General features: G+C 43.5%; 5 protein-coding genes across 5 annotated transcripts in view; 3 read left to right on the top strand and 2 right to left on the bottom strand.

Moving 5' to 3' along the window:
- Window positions 1-18,668, bottom strand: part of LOC117586388 (chromatin-remodeling ATPase INO80) — a 38,131-nt gene that overhangs the window by 6,251 nt on the left and 13,212 nt on the right. The window contains exons 11-14 of the mRNA XM_034276419.1: window positions 12,593-12,751; window positions 12,081-12,183; window positions 11,908-12,008; window positions 9,642-9,945 (exon numbers count right to left, since the gene is read on the bottom strand). Coding sequence (XP_034132310.1) covers window positions 9,642-9,945; window positions 11,908-12,008; window positions 12,081-12,183; window positions 12,593-12,751 — 667 coding nt within the window. The remainder of the gene's footprint in view (window positions 1-9,641; window positions 9,946-11,907; window positions 12,009-12,080; window positions 12,184-12,592; window positions 12,752-18,668) is intronic.
- LOC117586530 lies at window positions 171-1,028 on the top strand. Its single transcript, XM_034276663.1, has one exon. The coding sequence runs from the start codon at window positions 221-223 to the stop codon at window positions 1,001-1,003; it is 783 nt and encodes a 260-aa protein (XP_034132554.1). The 5' UTR covers window positions 171-220; the 3' UTR covers window positions 1,004-1,028.
- On the bottom strand, window positions 1,356-2,367 carry LOC117586531. The gene has a single exon (XM_034276664.1). It carries the CDS (start codon window positions 2,302-2,304, stop codon window positions 1,543-1,545), a length of 762 nt encoding a protein of 253 aa, XP_034132555.1. The 5' UTR covers window positions 2,305-2,367; the 3' UTR covers window positions 1,356-1,542.
- LOC117586525 (putative serine protease K12H4.7) lies at window positions 13,979-15,802 on the top strand. Its single transcript, XM_034276659.1, has 6 exons — window positions 13,979-14,207; window positions 14,265-14,446; window positions 14,510-14,977; window positions 15,038-15,210; window positions 15,274-15,561; window positions 15,628-15,802. Exons 1-6 carry the CDS (start codon window positions 14,007-14,009, stop codon window positions 15,735-15,737), a joined length of 1,422 nt encoding a protein of 473 aa, XP_034132550.1. The 5' UTR covers window positions 13,979-14,006; the 3' UTR covers window positions 15,738-15,802.
- Window positions 16,108-17,804, top strand: LOC117586523 (putative serine protease K12H4.7). The gene is made up of 4 exons (XM_034276657.1): window positions 16,108-16,366; window positions 16,425-16,606; window positions 16,670-17,137; window positions 17,195-17,804. Exons 1-4 carry the CDS (start codon window positions 16,112-16,114, stop codon window positions 17,757-17,759), a joined length of 1,470 nt encoding a protein of 489 aa, XP_034132548.1. The 5' UTR covers window positions 16,108-16,111; the 3' UTR covers window positions 17,760-17,804.

Here is an 18,668-nt window from a genome sequence, read left to right as displayed (position 1 = left end):
GATAGAAGGTAAAACTCAATTGATTTTGAGGCTAAATTTTGGCCTAAACTGGGTTTGAAATTGCCTACTCGATGACTGCCTCAAGTAGTACAGGCAGCACAGATTTTCCTGTATACTTTACGTTATTTAAAATTAGATAAAAAATAACTGAACATTCATTGAAAATTCGCAGTAAAAAGACAACTTGTGGCAGCGCGTTTAGGAAGGATCAACCGCAGCCATGGGCAGTGGGATAAACATGAACATTGGCGATGCGCCCGCCGCTCCTGCGCTGACAATATCCGCGGAACATATCGCGCAGAAGTCTGCGCCCTCGTGGGTGGAATGGGTGGAGCGAAACTCCAAGCCGCTGGTGCGCAAGCGGCACCAGGAAGAGCGCAAATTAACCAAATGGCAGAAGAAGGGACCCATGAAGCAGAAGGACTGGAAGAAGTTCTTTCATTGGGCAGAGAAGCGCGCCATGCCACAGGAGAGAAAGTTCAAGGAGGAAGAGCAGCAGCAGCAGTTGTTCCATCAGGCCAGCGGCAGGGCCGCAGGGAGTCTGGATGTGTATGATCAGGCCGACAAGCTCGAGGAACTGGCCAGGCCACGCATTGTTAACAAGAAGCACCAGTTCCACGACAACGAGCCGACCTATTCCCCTGTCATCGTTTTGGGACAGCCGCCCCATCGGGACAAGGGTCGTCCCTTCCAGCCTCCCTACGTGCCCTGCTGCTTCCAGCACGACGATGTGGAGGCCAACTTCTGGTCCCAGCTGCGTTTCCCCATACGCAAGGAAGCACTTCGCACCAGTGCCACGCCACGCATCATCAGTCTGGCCAAGCCACGCACCCTGCCCGTCCATCCCCATTGCCCTATTCCCCCACGCAGCTTGGACCCGCTGGATGTGCCACCACCCAAACGCAAGAAATTCACAGCCCAAGGCTGGCGCCTACATCAGATTCGACTCATCTATCTGTCCAAGCCCATGAACAGGGGGCACTACGAATATTTTTATTTGTGAGCGAAGGAGTGCAGTATGTGCCTCCTTTTCGATTCTGTTTTCTTTTAGTTCGAATTGGATTCAAATTTTAAGTGTGATTGATATTTAAGAAGGAAACTAACTCCCTTTGGTGGTTTTTAAGTGAATTTTTGTACATTTTTAGCGACTTGAAAGAGGGCTTTAGAATCATGGAATATTTTCTTTGCGAGGGATAGATTTTCAACCTAATTTTTCGATACACGAACCACCACAAAACTGCAAAAGGAACAACAGGGTATAGACCATTTCGTACTTCGCTCTGTACATCAGCGAATACATTCCTTTCCCTCTGATACCAAGCCACGCCCTTATACACCTCTAAAACCCCTTCTAGTTTACTTTCCACGACATTTAATCTACTTTCAGACACTAGAAATTTTCAAGAAGGCACCAAATAAATCAGCCACTAAACCATAGTTCAATCAACTGGCAGCAGCATCAAATTTGCTCCCCAGCTCCAATTAAATGCTCTATGGCTTGGTGCAGATCGTTTAGCTCCTTCGAAGCCTTCGCTCCTTCGTTTACCACCGATCACAGAAGCATGGCAGATCTGCCAGCATTCGCTCACTGGGCTGGGACAAAAACTTGAGACGCCTCAGATGGGCACGCCACTGGAGTGGCGACATTTTCGTACGCTTGAGCGGCACATCCAACAATTCCGGCGGCAGTGGACAGTGGGGTTTGGGTGGCATCGTTTTTGGTTTCGACAACTCGCAGTCCTTTCGCGATGGCATCGTTTTGCAGGCGCTCTTTGAGACGGGAAAGCGTACGGTAGCCCAGAATTCGGCCTCCACATCCTCGTGCTGGAAGCAGCAGGGCACCTTGGGCTTGTCCGCCGGTCTGCCCGACTCTGGCCTAGGACAAGGCTGATAGGCGAGCCGCGGGCGGTAGGGAAACAACTCCTTAGGCGGCGGTTGGTACTTTGCACGGTGCCAACGCGGTTTGCTCAGTCGACAAAATATGTCCTGATTCTCTTTATTCTTCGCTGAGCCGCCCGATTCGCACCGTGTCCAGCCCCCAACCGGCTTGGGTGGATTTTGCATACTCGGAATGCCCTCATAAGTGGGCGGTGGCGCATTTACCCTCGGAATGGGCGGCCTCTCGATGGGCACAGCATTCACCTGGCACCACTTGTAGAAGTTCACCCAATCATCGAGGTTCATGGGTCCTGGTCTCTGCCACCTTGTGGGCTCCGTCTTGAAGGGTGCCACATAAATGGGCTTGGGCTGTGCATTGCGGACACACCAGGCCTTGGAGCTACTGCTTCGCTGCGGCGGCCACATGCTTCTGTCGGTTCAAACCTCCGGAAAATCCAACGGCAGAATTTGTCAAAGAACAGTTACGTTTAAAATTTATAGTTTAAAATTGTTTCTCCTTTTTTTTTTTAGGTATTTTTCATGGGTGGTTTTGTTGGTTTCTTTTTTAAGTATTGATTTGAAAATGGTTTTGTTAGCAGGGTTTTGTTTGCTGTTTTTTTAGGGTTTTTGTGTTGCATTTTGGAAAGTTTGCAAGTTGAATACTGATATGGGACACTAACTCCTAATAAAGTTCCTTAACTATAGCTTTGGAAACTTTAACATGCAATTATATTTGGCATAAAGATAATTTGATGACGATTATTTGAGTATAGCAAAAATCTTCACTCTGGAATTCTGTCATCAATAACCACACTCTATCCTTTGTCAGAATTTCTCCTGCTTTTCCTAGACACATTCCACACATTACCATCGCTTCGATTTTTCAAACTTTCAACTTTTTACTGGCTGCTGAATGTGCCCCCAAAACGACTCAATCATGCGCCCCCTGATCCGGCCAGCACCTTCAACCAATAGTCAATTTTGTCCAGCCAGTGGCAGCTTCTTCGGGCATTGTCCATGGCGACACGCATTCGAGGTCATAACCCAATTCCTATCGACGCAGTCAGTCGGTTGTCTGCAACTGTATTCCGCAGCTATCCATTATCGGAGGAGCCAGCTACAGACTGCCTTCCCTCTTGGCTTACTCGGAGGAGCAGCACACTCAGCCTGCCTCGTGGCTTACTCGGAGGAGTCTTCGCAGTCGTCGTCTCAGTCGTCGGTTGTTGTCTTCAATTGAAATTCGGTGCGCATTGCAATCGATCGCACTTTTTGTGGCCTGGCCTGGTGATTGTCGTCGTATGCCTCCTCCTCGTACTCATTCCCCTTCGTGTTGTTGTTTGTTTGTTTCTACCTTTCTAACGTTGGATTGGACTCAGTCTCGGACTCTTCTCTTGACTCCCTCTCCTACCTGTTTGGGGTCTGTGGCTCTGTCGCCCATCTTCATTATCATTGGATCGGCAGCAGGCAGCAGCGCGTTGCATTTGATGATGTGCGACATTGTCGCCATGGCCATGAGGATCATTATTAACATCATGATGATGATCATGATCGTGGCAGCAGCATTTCTTGTCGGCATTTTGTACCCTGCCATTGTCATGATTTGTAGTCGCCAATGGGGCCCCCTCCGGCTCGCTCTGTCTCTCTCTCTCTCTCTCTCTGTGTCTCGATGTTTGAAGACTTTTAAATCCCAAATCCCTTTGGAAAGTTTTGTTCCCTGGACACTTCCGGCGTCCCCCGGAACTTGTTTAATCTAAAACCAAGGACAAGGACTACAAAAATAATAAGGGAAAGGAAAAGAGTCATCAATCTGTGATGGTGACCGCAAAAGTGCCTCATAACATGTGTGAAATCGACACCACAGATGCGGAAACGACGGCAATTTTACGCTACATTTAGCTAATGACACACACCAAAACCCCATCCCCTCGGCACTCGTTCTATGGCAGATGTACGTAGGAGGGTTCTTTCTGATACATTTGGAGGAGCCAGCACAACCCCCAAAAAGAAGAAATGACTTAAAAATTGAGGCAACACGAAGAATGTGGGGAAGGTTCTTTTTTGTTTTATTTTTTTGGCTCATTAGGGGTGTGTATGGAAGAGAAAAAAGTCAAGTAATTTGAAGATATTTTAAATTAGTTTTTTCGGGATAAAGATTGGATAGGTAACATTAAAGAATTTCTATGGAAAGACTTTGTTTTTTTTTTTTCTTCTGGACGTTGATATGCAATGACTGCACCATCAAGTGGCCCATGCGACACCAAGCCAAAGCTGGTGCTCCCGCCCAACCGACCGAGGGGCGCTGCCGCATGACGCGCGGAGCGATTAACCGAACCGGTCGCGAGCATGCAGGAAAGATAGATGTTAGGCTAATATTCGAGGAAAATTAGAGCTAAACATAACTAGACTAGAGCTACTATAGCTAAGCAAGCAAAAATTACCAAAATAACAAACAAGACAAAACTAAAATGAAACTAATTACGGGAGAGGTAGGCTAGTATAAGAGATTTAAGAAGAGGAAGGGAGTTAGTTGAGGATATAATTTGCATCTCCCTTAATATTAGGCTCGTATTTTGGGATTTCCCAAGCACACTCCGTATTAAGCTAGATGTATCACCTTCCTTGTTTCCTTATTTCAAAGATCACCCAGATTACCCTTAGCATTTCAAATACGCCGACAGCAAGTCAGGGCTGTCTACATCCCCCTTGATCAAGTTGTGCATAAAAATTACACCAAGCATTTTTGTACGACTAACTAAGGATGGAAGACCTTATTAAAATAAGTCTACTACGGTAGGATGGCAGTCTCACAGTTGCATCCCAGTTAAGGCCCCGTAGGGCAAATAATAAAAAGTTTTTCTGTACTGATTCAATACGGTCCTGATGTATGTTGTACTGAGGGCACCATACACATGAGCCGTATTCTAAAATCGGACGAACAAGCGAGATATAGAGAGTCTTCGTTATATAGGGGTCCTCAAATTCCTTTGACCACCTCTTTATAAACCCAAGCACACCCATGGCTTTATTTACCATGGTAGAAATGTGTTCAGAAAACTTTAACTTTGGGTCTAGTTTAACACCTAGATCATCAACCAATGTAATTCTCTCAAGAGAACTACCGCAGAGGGTGTAAGGAGCCAGGAAGGGGCTGGAGCGATAAAAGGTCATAACATTGCACTTCGAGGCATTAAGTTGTAACATATTTGCACAGCACCATGACTGAAAGCTATTGAGATCAGATTGCAAGCGAGAGTGAAATGAAATGTCCTTATACTGGACACAGAGTTTATTGAATTTGTTAATACAGAAGGCAGGTCATTAATAAAGAGTGTGAAAAGTAAGGGGCCTAAATGGCTACCCTGTGGTACTCCAGAAGTAACCATAACAGGTAAAGATAAGGAGTTTTTGAAAAGGACCCTTTGAGACCTAGAACACAGCTAGCTAGAAATCCATCTCAACAGATTGGGCGGAAACCCTAGAAGGCCGAGCTTTTGTGCAAGAAGAGAATGGTTTACAGAATCGAATGCCTTACTGAAGTCAGTGTAAATAACATCCGTCTGCAAGTTTGGAACCTTCGGAAATTAATGTTTCCTCCACTTGAGATTTTCTAATCACCAACAACTAGCAGCGGCATATTTAGGCACGACACGACCTCTATATTCACTAAACGTCTCTACGACGTTCACGCCTCAATGAAGTTTCTCGAACATTTTAGGAATAGCGGATAACTTAGATATACCTCTATAGTTTTTAGCGTCAGACTTGAAAGATGAACAAGTGTTGCTGTTGGTGCTTGATTGTTACGCTTTTACCAACATTTAAAAACTTTAAACACGAAGATTTTCCGACTAAATAGAGCGGTTTTGAAGTTTGGTTTGAAGTTCCTGAAAAATCGCCATAATCAGTAGCCTTTTATTTATTTAAAACTTTTGATCGTTCCTACTTTTAATGCCCCCCTTTTCTTTTTGGATTTTTTTAAACACGTTTTCCCAATCGTGTTTTAGTTTATCCTCTTAGTCCCTTTGAAAATTCACTTGATTATAATTTAGTTCTCCATAAATATTTACCATAGCTTATTGTAATGAATTTCCCATCAATCACAGTCCATGTAATGATATCAATCACCAATGATCATACCTTGAATACCAAAAAGCCAACCCAATCGCCTCTATTAGGAAATGTCTTAACCAATCGCATTCAAATAGTAAGAGAGGCAAAGGCGAATTCTTTTAGCGGATTTGTTTCATTTGTGCACATTTAAAATATGATTAAAACCAATTTGAGTCAAAACCACTTAAATTAGAAAATAGTTCGATCAACAGAACCCAAGCCATGGGCAATGGGGCACGTACAGCGCTATGGGCGCTATGGGGGCCAATAAGGTGTAAATTTATGCGTCGAAAAGTGGAAGCCGGAGTGGAGTACGGCTAACAGCATTAAAGCCATTAGCCAGGCCAGGCCTGTGCAATGCCCGATGCTCGATGGACTCTGAATATGTACTTCTAAGAACTGCAAAACAAAACGCACCATTTTTTATCTATTTCAATTTTCTGAGACTTTTGTTGGCTGTTCGCTAGTGCGTTTTGTAATTATTTGTATCTGTGTGAATTTTTGTGGCCAATCAAAGTTTTTGTTCGCAGTTTTGATTTGCTGTTAGGATTGCCAGTGTTGCTGCTGCTACTGGTATCTAATTGTATCTCATGGCTAACGAGTATTCTATGAGCTGCGAGAGACTAGCTGGTCTTTTTCGTTGTGTTTTTTTGTGTGTGAGCGATCGATCTTTGATTTATATGCGAGATTTCTTGGTGTGTGCATTTGTTTAACAAGTGTTTCGGCTTAATTATGTATACTCCATGTCGCACAAGCAACGCTGACAAAGTGGACAAGGATCCCATGATCTACGATCCAAGATCTACAATCGGGGTGTGGCCAAGTCCGATATCTAATGAATATGTAATATACCTTTTGCAATGCTTTAAAGCCACAATCGGGATTTCGTTTCGTTATGCTCTTATTATGTTGTTTATGTGAAAGTTTGGCGGCACGTGTCCCCCTTCCCGATTGTCTGTTGGCATCAATTAAGAAATTGTTTCACTCGGCAGTCGGGAGTCGGGAGTTTGTTGTGCAATAATTACAATTAAATGCGAAATGGTACAGCGAAAAACTCTGGCCGCACGCACTCTGAAATTTGAATGATGAAAGAAATGTGGCAGCGGCAAAAAAATCTCTACTCATGCTGCATAAAATTAACTGCCTCATGTTATCCAATGGAATGAGGACTCTGTGAGTTGTTTTTGTTGTTGTGAACTACATCAAGTGTTTGTGTGTGTTTGTTGTCTTGGAATGCTGTTGAGTGATGCATCAGGCAATAGCGCTTATCCCGACTGCAGTGGGGAATGTCTGTGTCTGTGCATCAAGCTGAAACTTAGCAGACGTCTGACATTTGTGTTAGAATTGTTACAGAATGTCGCTACAAGAGATGGGAACTGCGAAGTTATGAAAAAGCAATGACACTGCCTTAATGAAAATATTAAAACAAGAAAAAAAATGACAGCTGCGAGGAAAGTTCTCTTTTGGGCGGAGAGCAGAGCATATAAATTGGGAGAAGAATTACATCATACAGTGAAAATATATACCAATATTTCGAATGATATATTTTACAAATTGACACCCTCATGATTTCCTTATACATATTTTGAACTAGACTTTTAACTGCATTACAGATTCTCCGCACTGTATCCAATATTTTCAGCAAAATCAATATTAAATCGATAAATATTTATGAAGATTTAATCTGTACTTGATAGGCAAATATCTCTACACTGCAATTTAATATGAAATATACATACATAGCTTGAAGCATAACCATTAACACGACAGATAACACACTTTTTCACATATTTTTCTAACACTCTATGTACAAACATACGTTACCCCCGGCCAAATGCGATTATTCATGAAAATATCTCATGTTAGTCGTCAACTCTAATCGTAAACAGCAAATAAATGTCAGGTTATATTACGAAATCAAAGAAATATCAAAGCTAAGGCAAAAGCAAAAGCAAAAAGGCAAAAGCAGAGCAACCTGCTTGGGGGATTGCCGATTTATGTGGCCGCAACACGTGAGGCCTCTCATTGATTAAATTAAATCACGGACTGAGACTGCGGCCAAGCCCTGCCCCTGTGTGCATATATCAAATTATTTATGAGCTACTATTTGGTGTGTTGTTGTCTTTCTTTGGGGGTTTTTATGTTTCCCCAACCTTTTTTTGTGACATTTTTAATGCCAAACAGAAAACAGTGAAGAAAACCAAATGCTGAGTGACAAGCGAATGAAACTTAATCAACATTGGGACAACGTCAAATTGGATTGCGTACAAGAGAGACGAGAGGCTGGGAAATGTTTAACAGGAGTAGGACGTGAAGGCGGAGTACGGAAAATGCTTAAAGAAAAGCTCCCAGCCAGCAAGACAACAAGTCGTAATGAAAACGTTATCAAGCGACAGCCAGTAACAAGTTGGAGGAGAAAAACGGGCACATAGGCAAAATTAGCTGCGTTTGCTGGCTGACCAAATGGAAGGCCAATCAGTGAGTCGATTGGACTTGGACTAGAGTGTATGCCACAATTTGGTCAAAGAAACAACATGAAAACTGGTCAACTGCGCTCACAGATGCCATCGGAGTGGAGCTCTCTCGGGTTGTTAGCAAAGTCTCCTCCTTGCGGCTCCAGATGTTGCATGCTGGATACTGCCATCTGTTGCACCATTCGATCTGTTGTTGACGGTTGCACTTGTCGCAGATTTCACATCAGTTTTTTTTTTACTTATTCTGGTTGTTGTTCGTTCGGATTGCCTACTTTTCAACGTCTTGTACTTTCGATTGGTTAATTGTTAAACAAATTTGAAATGTTCAGCGAGTTTTCCCCTCTTCCTGCTGCTCCAACGTCTCTTCCGTCTCTCTGGTTTCTATCTTTTCTTTGGGCAAATGCAAATCGCATGAGCGATCCAAGCGACTGGCAGCAGTCGTTGCACATCCCACATGCAATTTGCCAAATCCAAAGCCTGCTGCTCTAAGCCAAAAGTTTTGAGCAGTTGGTAGACCGCATTTTCGGTTTTCGGTTGCGCCTCCATATTGCAGGTGATTACCAAATAATTTGAATTATTAATCATAGAAAAAAAGTGATTGGTACATGCCGCCACTTCAGCTGCTTTAGTTGAACAGAATTTGAATGGGTTTTAAGTTTGCTTTATATGTGCGAGATGTTTTTCCATTTCTGCGGAATTTTCAACCCACATTTGAGCTGCAATTTGGAGTACACACAGAATATGGGGCACAGTAGGAAGTCGTAGGAAGTGAGCATAACTGTTCTTTGCAGCCTTAGTAAACGAGCTTGGATTAGTAAGGTGGAGGAATAAATAGGGCCAGTAAATACGGTAAGAGAAATAGAACTGAGCAAGAGAATTTGTGACCAAAATAGCTTCGAATTGAACGATTTTTCAACAGTAAACAGTAAAGAGATTTCTAAATATGGTCTGGCAGTTAGAATAGAAGAGAAAAATAAGACTAAAATCCTTTTTAACACACGTTCTAGTCTCTCCCAGTGTTGCCCAACAGTTTAAATATATTGTTATATAGACCTTTAAGAGATTTACACAGAAAACAATGTAGCAACAGAAAAAGAATAAAAACCGCCTTGAAAAACGTAGCTTATGTCCACATAATATCCATCAATGAACAATGAAAAACATACATTCAGTACTCACTCATTGATTCATTTTGTCCCATCAACATCAGTGTGGGACTTTCTCCATCCACTACGAGAGCCTCATTATCCGAGTCAATGTTATCCTCCACGCGTGTGGCGCCTGGCACATAGGTGTCCTGACTGAGGTTGATGCTGTCGGTGCCCACGCTGGACGCGGACGAGGCAATGCCCACATCAATATACTCATCCTCTGGATCCAACTTTAGTCTCTTTGCCGCCGAACTGCAGCTGGGAATGTCGTCGGGGTCAAAGTCTCTGAGTGTTACGGCCGCCGGTATGGTAGTGCCGCCCATATTAGTTTCCTAAAATATCATTAAAACAAGATAAAAACAAATAATATATTTTTGAATGCAGCAAAACAATCAAATCAATTAGCATTTTAATGCACAACGGAAGTGAGGTATCCTCTGCTGCTGCGTATCTGCCATATCTCCCGTTCTCCTCTCTCGTTTATAATTTATGCACAAACATATCTTCTAGGTGCTGCTGCTCCCCTTTGTTCAGGGTATTTTCCTTTCTTTTCTTTTCCATACGGCATAAAAATCATTCAACCCAAGAGACTTGAGTTATGGCTGGAAACCCTTTGGTCAGACGTTTTTTGAGCGGGACATAGGGAATGGGCAACAGGGGCTCCGGTCTGGTCTTTCCATGCTTGAGAAAATTGTTTCGTTTCGGAAGTAGGGTAAAGAGTTTTGCATACATTTTGCCCAGATTTTTGATCGGCTGTAGAAGAACAGTAGCAATTTTCCAACATGAACTTAAAGGCTTGTTAAAGTGTTTAAAGATTAATGGAGATGGGCACACAGCAGAATAGTTTTAAATGGAAAAAAAGAGGGAGCGCTTAAAGGGAATTAGTTGAACATTTAACACTGATTAAATGAAAGATTAAATGCTGATTCAATTGGAAATTAAAGGCTGATTAAAATGTAACAACATTAATATTGCAAGTATGATAAAGGTAAGCAACAATTTTGGATGTCATTTTCTAACAATTTAAGCTTAAAATGAAAGCAGTTCAAAGAAGTTCAATTTGGGTTAAACGTTCAAAAAAAAAACGTTAAAAATCATTAAAAATTTCGCTTGTCAATAAACCCAACAAGCCATGAAGGCCCCTCCTGCCGGACACTTAAATTATATGCCATTATATCTGTAGAAAAATCAACTTAAAACCGTTTCAATAATGACACATATATTCCACTGAAACAGAACACAAATCAGTTCCAATTGACTGAATACTCTACGCAGCAAAACGATCGAAGAAAAGCAGCAAACTCTCTCTCTATAATGGAACTTCTAATCGTAAATGAATTGACAAAAAATGCGTAAAGACTGCTGCGTGCCATTATATATCTGAAATCATATATAAGGCTGGTAGTGGTATATGAACTTGAGAGGACCGGCACTTACCTAACACACAGAGGAGCCAGGGCCATTGGCAGTAGAAGGAAAGAACCAAAAGAAGAGACTTCGACTACGACGACTACAGGCAGCAGACCATAATCAGTGTTCCATTGAACGCACAAAATCATTTAGCGAAACCAACAAAAACAACAATAGTAAGCTAAAGTAGAGTCGGAGAGACAGAGTCGAAGAGCTAGAGCCCCGAGTTGGACATGGAGTTGAAGTTGTAGCTGCACCCCAAAAAGCACTTGAAACTGTGTTTTAAAAAGAGAGTCTCTCCATCTCCGACTGCGAGTCCAAGTAGGGTAAGAGCAAAGTGTTTTGAGAGAACGAACACTTGGATGAATGAATATATCTCTCGTGTATGTATATGCTACTCTTCGGTGGCAAACTCTTCGCTGTAGGCAGGCTGCAAGTTCAAAGCACGCTGCTCTGCTCTTTTCGGGCTCTGCACTGTTCTGCTCTGCTGTGATGTTACCATCAGACCAAGACCATAGCCAAGACGATGAGTTTGGAGTTTTGTAGCAAATTGAATTGTCTTTGTGTTGCATGAATCACGTGACCATGACCATCACACAGCAGAGCACACTGCATAGATATCCAAGAACAGAAACCAAAAGCTGTCCCCTCTCTCTCCGTATATGGCTGTGGCAGTGGCAATTTGAACCTCACTCAAAAGATCATTTACTTTCATTAGGAATGGAACGAAACGAAAGACTGAAGACTGAACAGGCGAAACTTGCCGTGCCAGAAGCAGCAGCAAGTGCAAACTTGGTCTAATAAACAGCCATTAGGGGCAGTATCCATGGATCATGCATGAAACTCTGAAGTATCCCAGCAGCAAATAAGATCCGAATCCTCACCTTATTGGGATGTCGCCGATTGCGTTCGACATGGCCTGCCCCAGGAATGGGTGAGGATGTGCCTGTGGCTGGTGGCTCCTGTAGTTTAGCCTCTTGATTATCTTTAACCAAAAAGAAAAAGAAAAGAAAGTTCTATAAATACTTGCATGTTCTTTTCGGTCTATAATACTTACATTTCAATTCAATTTCCTCATCATCTAATAGCAATGAAACCACTTCCTTGGGCTTGAGTGTATCTGGCTTGAAATTGCCGCCACTTATGACCATTCGTTGGATCTGAAAATGCACAGAAAATATTATTCAAGGCAGGAAACGAAGGGATAGCGCCAAAGTACTTTTAAATGGTAATCAAGAAGGGGATTTTACTGAAACCAATAAATGCACACAAGAAAGGGTCTCAGAGGGGGGCGAATACTTTATAGAGAACGCCGCAGGCGTAACCTAAATGTCGCCTAACCAATTGTATAATTAATTTCCGGTGTTGGTTTACCAGTGCACCACTCCACCTCTTCCCTACCCGTACAAGTGCTCGTGTTTCGTAGTCGAGGCGCAACAATGGCCCAGCGCGATCCTCAAACACAAAGCACGTGCCTAATATGCGGCAAATAAACAAAAGGGAAAACCACAAAAAGCAAAAAAAGAAGAAGCTCTTTCTTGCGGTTTTTGGTAATGTTTCCTGCCTCACCTCACTCTTCTCTCGGGCTCGCTGCAGAATCCGCTCCTCGATGGTGCCCTTGCAGATCAGTCGGTAGACAGTCACCTGTTTGGTTTGGCCCAAACGATGCGCCCGATCCATGGCCTGTTGATCGACAGTGGGATTCCAGTCCGAATCGTAAAAGATTACCTGGAAATGGAAGGGAGAAAAATGTATTAGAATGAAGTTTGCTTTGGGGTTACTTTGAGGGTTAGCAGGCAGTTTCCCTTAGCTCTGGAATACGGTTTTCTGAAGAGAGTTCTCTACACCAAATTAGGTATGCAAATGCTTCCCTCACACGCACATCCTTTTCGCTGCTGCTTTGATCAATCAATAGTATCCATTGCCTGCATATTGGAATGGTTTCCAAATGCTCCATCCACCACTTTGTCGTGTCACGAATGTCTAGGTTTTTCCTTTTCTCTCTTCCGTCTTTTATCTGGAGTAGGAAAAACCATTCTCAACCCTTCAATCGAGCGCTACTGCCCTTGGTACGTGTTCGGGCCGTGCAAGTGTTCCAGCGGAGGTTCCGAGTTCAGGGGAGTGGCATTTCCGGCCCAAAAAGATGAGACTAATTAAAAAACAAACTCCTTAGGGTCTGAGCTGTGTGTTTTTCTTGTTATTTGGAACACGTGTGGAGAAAAACGGAGGCCCAAAGGAAGTACGGAAGTTCTTTATTGAAAAGAAATCTATTCTTTATTCGGTTATCTGTCTATTGAATGTGAATTTTCATTTAGGAGTTTGCAAAGGAAGTCTCTCATCAGAAGAATTTTGGAAAGGGTTTGCAATTATTTGCATAAATTTGCCAAAAGAGTGCAGAAAATGTGTGACAATGGGTTGAGATTTGTTAGATTCTACGGCGGAAAACCTCTCAAAGAAGAGCATAACTCAAAATAATTATTTGTTGTTTTTCTTCACCCCAAATAATTTATTGGAATCGAATTCCGCAAAGATTTATGAGTAAATAAAGATTTAGAGACATAAAATAGGCCTTTTCGCACATATTAGCAGCATTATCTGCGGGTAAGCATTTATTAGATAATCAACTAATTTAATAGCCTTAACCACTACAAACCACGACGATAACCCTTATCGTATAAAGCCAAAAGCCATTACCTTTTAAGTGTGCCACAGAACACACACAAATCGAGTGGAATGAAAACCACAAAATCATTGGATTGTTAATCGAACCAACACTCGTTTCGAGGAACCCCGCGATAAGGCAGCGGGCACCTAAGTACAATCTACTTGCGAGTTATTTAACCCATTTGACAATGGCATTATTTACGGGGCTTAAAGAATACCTAATTATGTGCCCTGCCAAACGATAAGATTTAAGTTTTAGCTAAAGCACCTTCTAGGTGTGGCATTTAATGGTGCGACAGTTGCATTTCAACACTCGACGATGAAGCTCTGGCTGGCCATCCCTTTGGTGGCTCTGGCGCTTGTCCAGGCCCAAGGCAGTATCTTTGAGAGCACCTTCAAGCGGCTACATGGCGAACCGCCGCTGCCCAGCAATCAGAATCGTGCGGATGTGGTGCAAACTTTGTGGATTGAACAGCAATTGGATCATTTTGATGATGCAGAGCAACGCACCTGGCAAATGGTATGCAGGAGTGATTAAGTCTTATATAATTCCACTTATTTTGGTTGTTTTCCCCAGCGCTATATGCTAAACGATGCGCTTTATCAATCGGGTGGTCCTTTGTTCATTTATTTGGGCGGTGAATGGGAGATCTCGGCGGGTCGCATCACTGGCGGACACATTTACGACATGGCCAAGGAGCACAATGGGCTGTTGGCCTACACAGAGCATCGCTATTATGGCCAGAGCAAACCCTTGGAGTGAGCGCAGGTCTTAGATTCCAGAATTACTCAAATTCCTAACCATTTTTCTGCCTCTTTCAGAGATCTTTCCAATGAGAACATTCAATATTTGAATGTCAGACAAGCGCTCGAGGATTTGGCTGTCTTTATCCGCACTCTCAAAGCCACCCACGAGGGTCTGTCCGAGTCCAAGGTCATCATTGTGGGTGGCTCGTACTCCGCCACAATGGTCACATGGTTCAAGAAGGTTCATCCCGATCTTGTGGCCGGTGGCTGGGCCTCCAGTGCCCCACTCTTTGCCAAGGTTAACTTTGTAGAATACAAAGAGATTACGGGGCAGTCAATTGCCCTGATGGGTGGCTCCGCATGCTATAATCGCATTGAGAGTGGCATTGCCGAAATGGAGACAATGTTTGCCACCAAACGTGGAGCAGAGGTGAAGGCTCTGTTGAAACTTTGCGAGCGATTTGATGTCTACAGCGATTTGGATGTTTGGACATTGTTTAGCGAGATTTCCGATATATTTGCAGGCGTTGTGCAGACTCACAAGTGGGTTGCAGGAGTGTTCTGATTTTGTGCATATTTATTTAATATTTTACTGCCTTTCAGTGCTGGTCAGATTGAGGGAGTTTGCGCCAAGATTATGTCCGGTTCGAATGATTTAATTGGTGTTGCCAGCTATTTGTTGGATGTCTTCTCGGAAAGTGGCGGCAAGTGCAATGATCTAAGCTACGATGCCATTCTGTCGGTGCTTCTAGACACTAGCTACACGGGGAATATCAGTGAGTATCAGCAGTTCCTTACTACAAACCAATCACCAATCCATTAGCTCTTTCGTCCCTTAGTGCGCCAGTGGATCTTTCAGACCTGCAATGAGTACGGCTGGTATCAGACCTCTGGCTCCAGGGTTCAGCCTTTTGGCACTAAATTTCCCGTGGCTTTGTACACCACCATGTGTGGGGATATCTATGGTTCGCAGTACAGCAACGAGTACATCGACAGCCAAGTGGCAGCCACAAATGAATACTTTGGTGGCTTCACACCCGGCGTGGAGAATGTCTACCTGACGCATGGACATTTGGACCCGTGGCGTGCAATGGGCATACAAGATGAAGCTCAGGCGACAGTTATACCAGCCAAGGGAATCAATCAATTGAATTTGGCTTAAAGGGTAACTTTAATTCGATTCCCTTTAATTACAGAGTATGCCCACTGCAAGGACTTCAATTCCATAAGTGACAGCGATACAGCAGAGATGAGAGCTTCCAAAGAACGCATTGCCGAATTGGTTAGAGAATGGATTAAATAGAGGAGCAAAAGTATACAAATGTAACAAACATAATTATTTTAAGTTGAATAAAGATTGAGACCCGAGCAGTGGTAATTCCCACTCTTTGCCTCATTGATAACGATTTCTATATGGCAATACTCAACTTTTACACTCAAAATCTCAGCCACATGCCGTTGTGTCCACTAGGTTGCTAATGCCACTAAAGATACACCTGAAGTCGGATCGATTTACAATGGTCCACAATTATTGTAGTAGGTAGGTAGTTGTTACCCTCCTCTAATCGTAGACTTGTCCGTGTTCATGGCTCATACGCTCACTTATCAGTTGGCTAATATTTACGATCCCTAACCTTATGGGCCTTATCTTTATGGTTATTCCACCTTAAAAACGGAATGTCCATCAAATTTCTAACTCATTTCTGGAAAATGGCTGCAACTCGTTTGGTTGTGGCGCTGCTGCTGCTGTTAGTTGCTGTCTGTCAAGGACTCGAGGCATCCAAGGATGTGCCAGTGCTGGTTAAGACGCTGCAGAATTTGCACCGTGGCCCACCCAAACAGACCGTGCTGAAGCGCGTGAATGTGCAGGAGAAATGGATTACACAGAAATTGGATAACTTTGATGCAGCCAATACAGAGACCTACGAAATGGTAGGCTCACAACTCCATTGAGGATACATTTTCATGCAGTTTTGGCTTTAATTAACAGCGCTACCTGCTCAACGATGAGTTCCAAGCGGAGGGCAGCCCCATCTTCATTTATTTGGGTGGCGAATGGGAGATCGAGTCGAGCATGATCAGCGCTGGACATTGGTACGATCTGGCTGAGGAGCACAAGGGTGTGCTGGTCTACACCGAACATCGTTACTACGGCGAGAGTGTGCCCACAACGTAAGACATATTTTCAATGAGTTTATCCTGTCATTCTCCTAAGTTTTGTTTGACTCCTTGCAGCACCATGTCTACGGAGAACCTCAAGTATTTGCATGTCAAGCAGGCACTCGCCGATGTGGCTGAATTTATCAAGTCCTTCAAGGCGGAACATCCACAGTTGGCAAACTCCAAAGTGCTGCTGGCTGGTGGCTCCTACTCCGCCACCATGGTGGTGTGGTTCAAGCGTCTGTATCCCGATCTCGTGGATGGTGGCTGGGCTTCGAGTGCCCCTCTATTGGCCAAGGTGGCCTTCACCGAATACAAGGAGGTGGTGGGCCAGGCCTTTCTGCAGTTGGGCAGCCAAAAGTGCTACGATCGCATTCAGAATGGCATTGCCGAGCTGGAGTCCATGTTCGCCAACAAACGTGGCGCTGAGGCACGTTCCATGCTGCGATTGTGCAATAGTTTCGATGACAAGAACGATCTGGATATGTGGTCACTGTTTGGCAGCATTTCCAATATTTTTTCAGGCACAGCACAGTATCAAAAGTGGGTCCTTACATAATCCTTTGCTCTCTTATTGATTTTGTTCTCTCCCTTTCGTAGAGCTGGCGACATTGAGTACTATTGCAATTATTTGTTAAGCTTCAACGATGATGCCACGGCTATTGCCAATTTTGCCTACTGGGGCTGGGGCATGCCCTCCTGCGTCGATGCGAGATACTCCAGCACCGTCGAGTACTACCTCTGGGCAGTGAATTACTTTGATGCTGGTCGTCCTTGGTATTATCAGACCTGCAACGAGTACGGCTGGTACCAGACCTCGGGCTCTAGGAACCAGCCTTTCGGCACCAAATTCCCCACCGCCCTGTACACCACTCTCTGTGCGGATGTCTTCAGTTCGCAGTTCAGCAACGAGCAAATCAACAGCAATGCTGCACAGACCAACGTGGATTTTGGCGGCATGTCGCCGGATGTGGAGAATGTCTACATGACACATGGCGCCTTGGATCCCTGGAGTCCCATGGGTCATGGCGTGGCCGAGGGTGCCACACTCATTGCCGAGGCCTCACACTGTGCGGACTTTGGCTCGATCTCGGCCAACGACTCCGCAGAGATGAGGGCCTCTAAGGAGCGTCTGGCGGAGCTCGTGCGCGAGTGGTTGGCCTAGAAAATCAAGTCTTTGCATTGCATTCAATAAAGTATAAAGAAGGCATAGAAGGCACCAAAAGATTTTCTCATTAAACGATTAAATCATTGTCGAATTTTTTCCTTCTATACTGACTTACTTTCTTGCAAACAAAGGAGCTTTAGATTTGTAACAATAACGCCCAAAAATATGCCGCAAAAAGGGTTCTGCAATTTTGTGAATTATCGGAAATCATTTCGAGAAAACTTTCCGCAATTTTCTGCTCAGAAAGTGCACACTGAAGAGGTGTTTTTATGAAGATTATTAGGAGCTTTGATTGCACTGCAACCAAAATACACTTTAAAAACTCATCGCAGCATTTAGCACTTTGCTCGACATAAAGCTACCACAAAACCCAGCTTCACCTACAGACATTTAATATGCCCCTGTTCTATGAGAGTTCCAGGTATAAATATAGAGAGGATAAGATAATTGGGCGATACTTGTTCAGGCACTTGCAGCCCATGATGAAAGTTAATTAAATCCTACAGCAAATATTGCATTGAGTTGGTTGGTCAACAGTTTACTGATTGAGGTTCAAATAGACAATGGCAGTATGAGTATGCTCAACAAAGTTAAGAATTCGAAATAAATGTACTTAACAGTAGTATGCAACTGCAGGGGGTCGACAAAACCTACGAATTAATTATTTTAATTAATTAATTTAAAGTAGCAGTTAGTACGTGTAAGAACCACAACCTATGTGTCTCGATTGACTCCCTAATGACCTTAAAGCCAACACTTAGACCAACACTTGGTCTTATCAATTGTAGTTCCATATGCGAGTATTTGCCAATATTTGTTTGCTTTCCCATCAAGTCTGTACTTCCCTATCAAGTCTTCTGAGCGGAACATTATCTTAAGTAATTTAGACTCTTAGATTTGGCATAA

Source organism: Drosophila guanche, unplaced genomic scaffold (genome assembly GCF_900245975.1).
Source record: "Drosophila guanche unplaced genomic scaffold, DGUA_6, whole genome shotgun sequence".
Taxonomy (NCBI): Eukaryota; Metazoa; Arthropoda; class Insecta; order Diptera; family Drosophilidae; genus Drosophila; species Drosophila guanche.
Note: the sequence above shows the minus strand (reverse complement) of the source record. Positions and strands in the feature narration are given on the sequence as shown.

Bases quoted from the DNA above. Each gene is read 5' to 3' on its own strand.
- LOC117586525 (XM_034276659.1), top strand. From the start codon at position 14,007: ATGAAGCTCTGGCTGGCCATCCCTTTGGTGGCTCTGGCGCTTGTCCAG. The intron at 14,447-14,509 runs GTGAGCGCAGGT...TGCCTCTTTCAG, and splicing joins GGCCAGAGCAAACCCTTGGA to AGATCTTTCCAATGAGAACA. The intron at 14,978-15,037 runs GTGGGTTGCAGG...ACTGCCTTTCAG, and splicing joins GGCGTTGTGCAGACTCACAA to TGCTGGTCAGATTGAGGGAG.
- LOC117586530 (XM_034276663.1), top strand. From the start codon at position 221: ATGGGCAGTGGGATAAACATGAACATTGGCGATGCGCCCGCCGCTCCT.
- LOC117586523 (XM_034276657.1), top strand. From the start codon at position 16,112: ATGTCCATCAAATTTCTAACTCATTTCTGGAAAATGGCTGCAACTCGT. The intron at 16,367-16,424 runs GTAGGCTCACAA...TTTAATTAACAG, and splicing joins ATACAGAGACCTACGAAATG to CGCTACCTGCTCAACGATGA. The intron at 16,607-16,669 runs GTAAGACATATT...GACTCCTTGCAG, and splicing joins GGCGAGAGTGTGCCCACAAC to CACCATGTCTACGGAGAACC.
- LOC117586531 (XM_034276664.1), bottom strand. From the start codon at position 2,304: ATGTGGCCGCCGCAGCGAAGCAGTAGCTCCAAGGCCTGGTGTGTCCGC.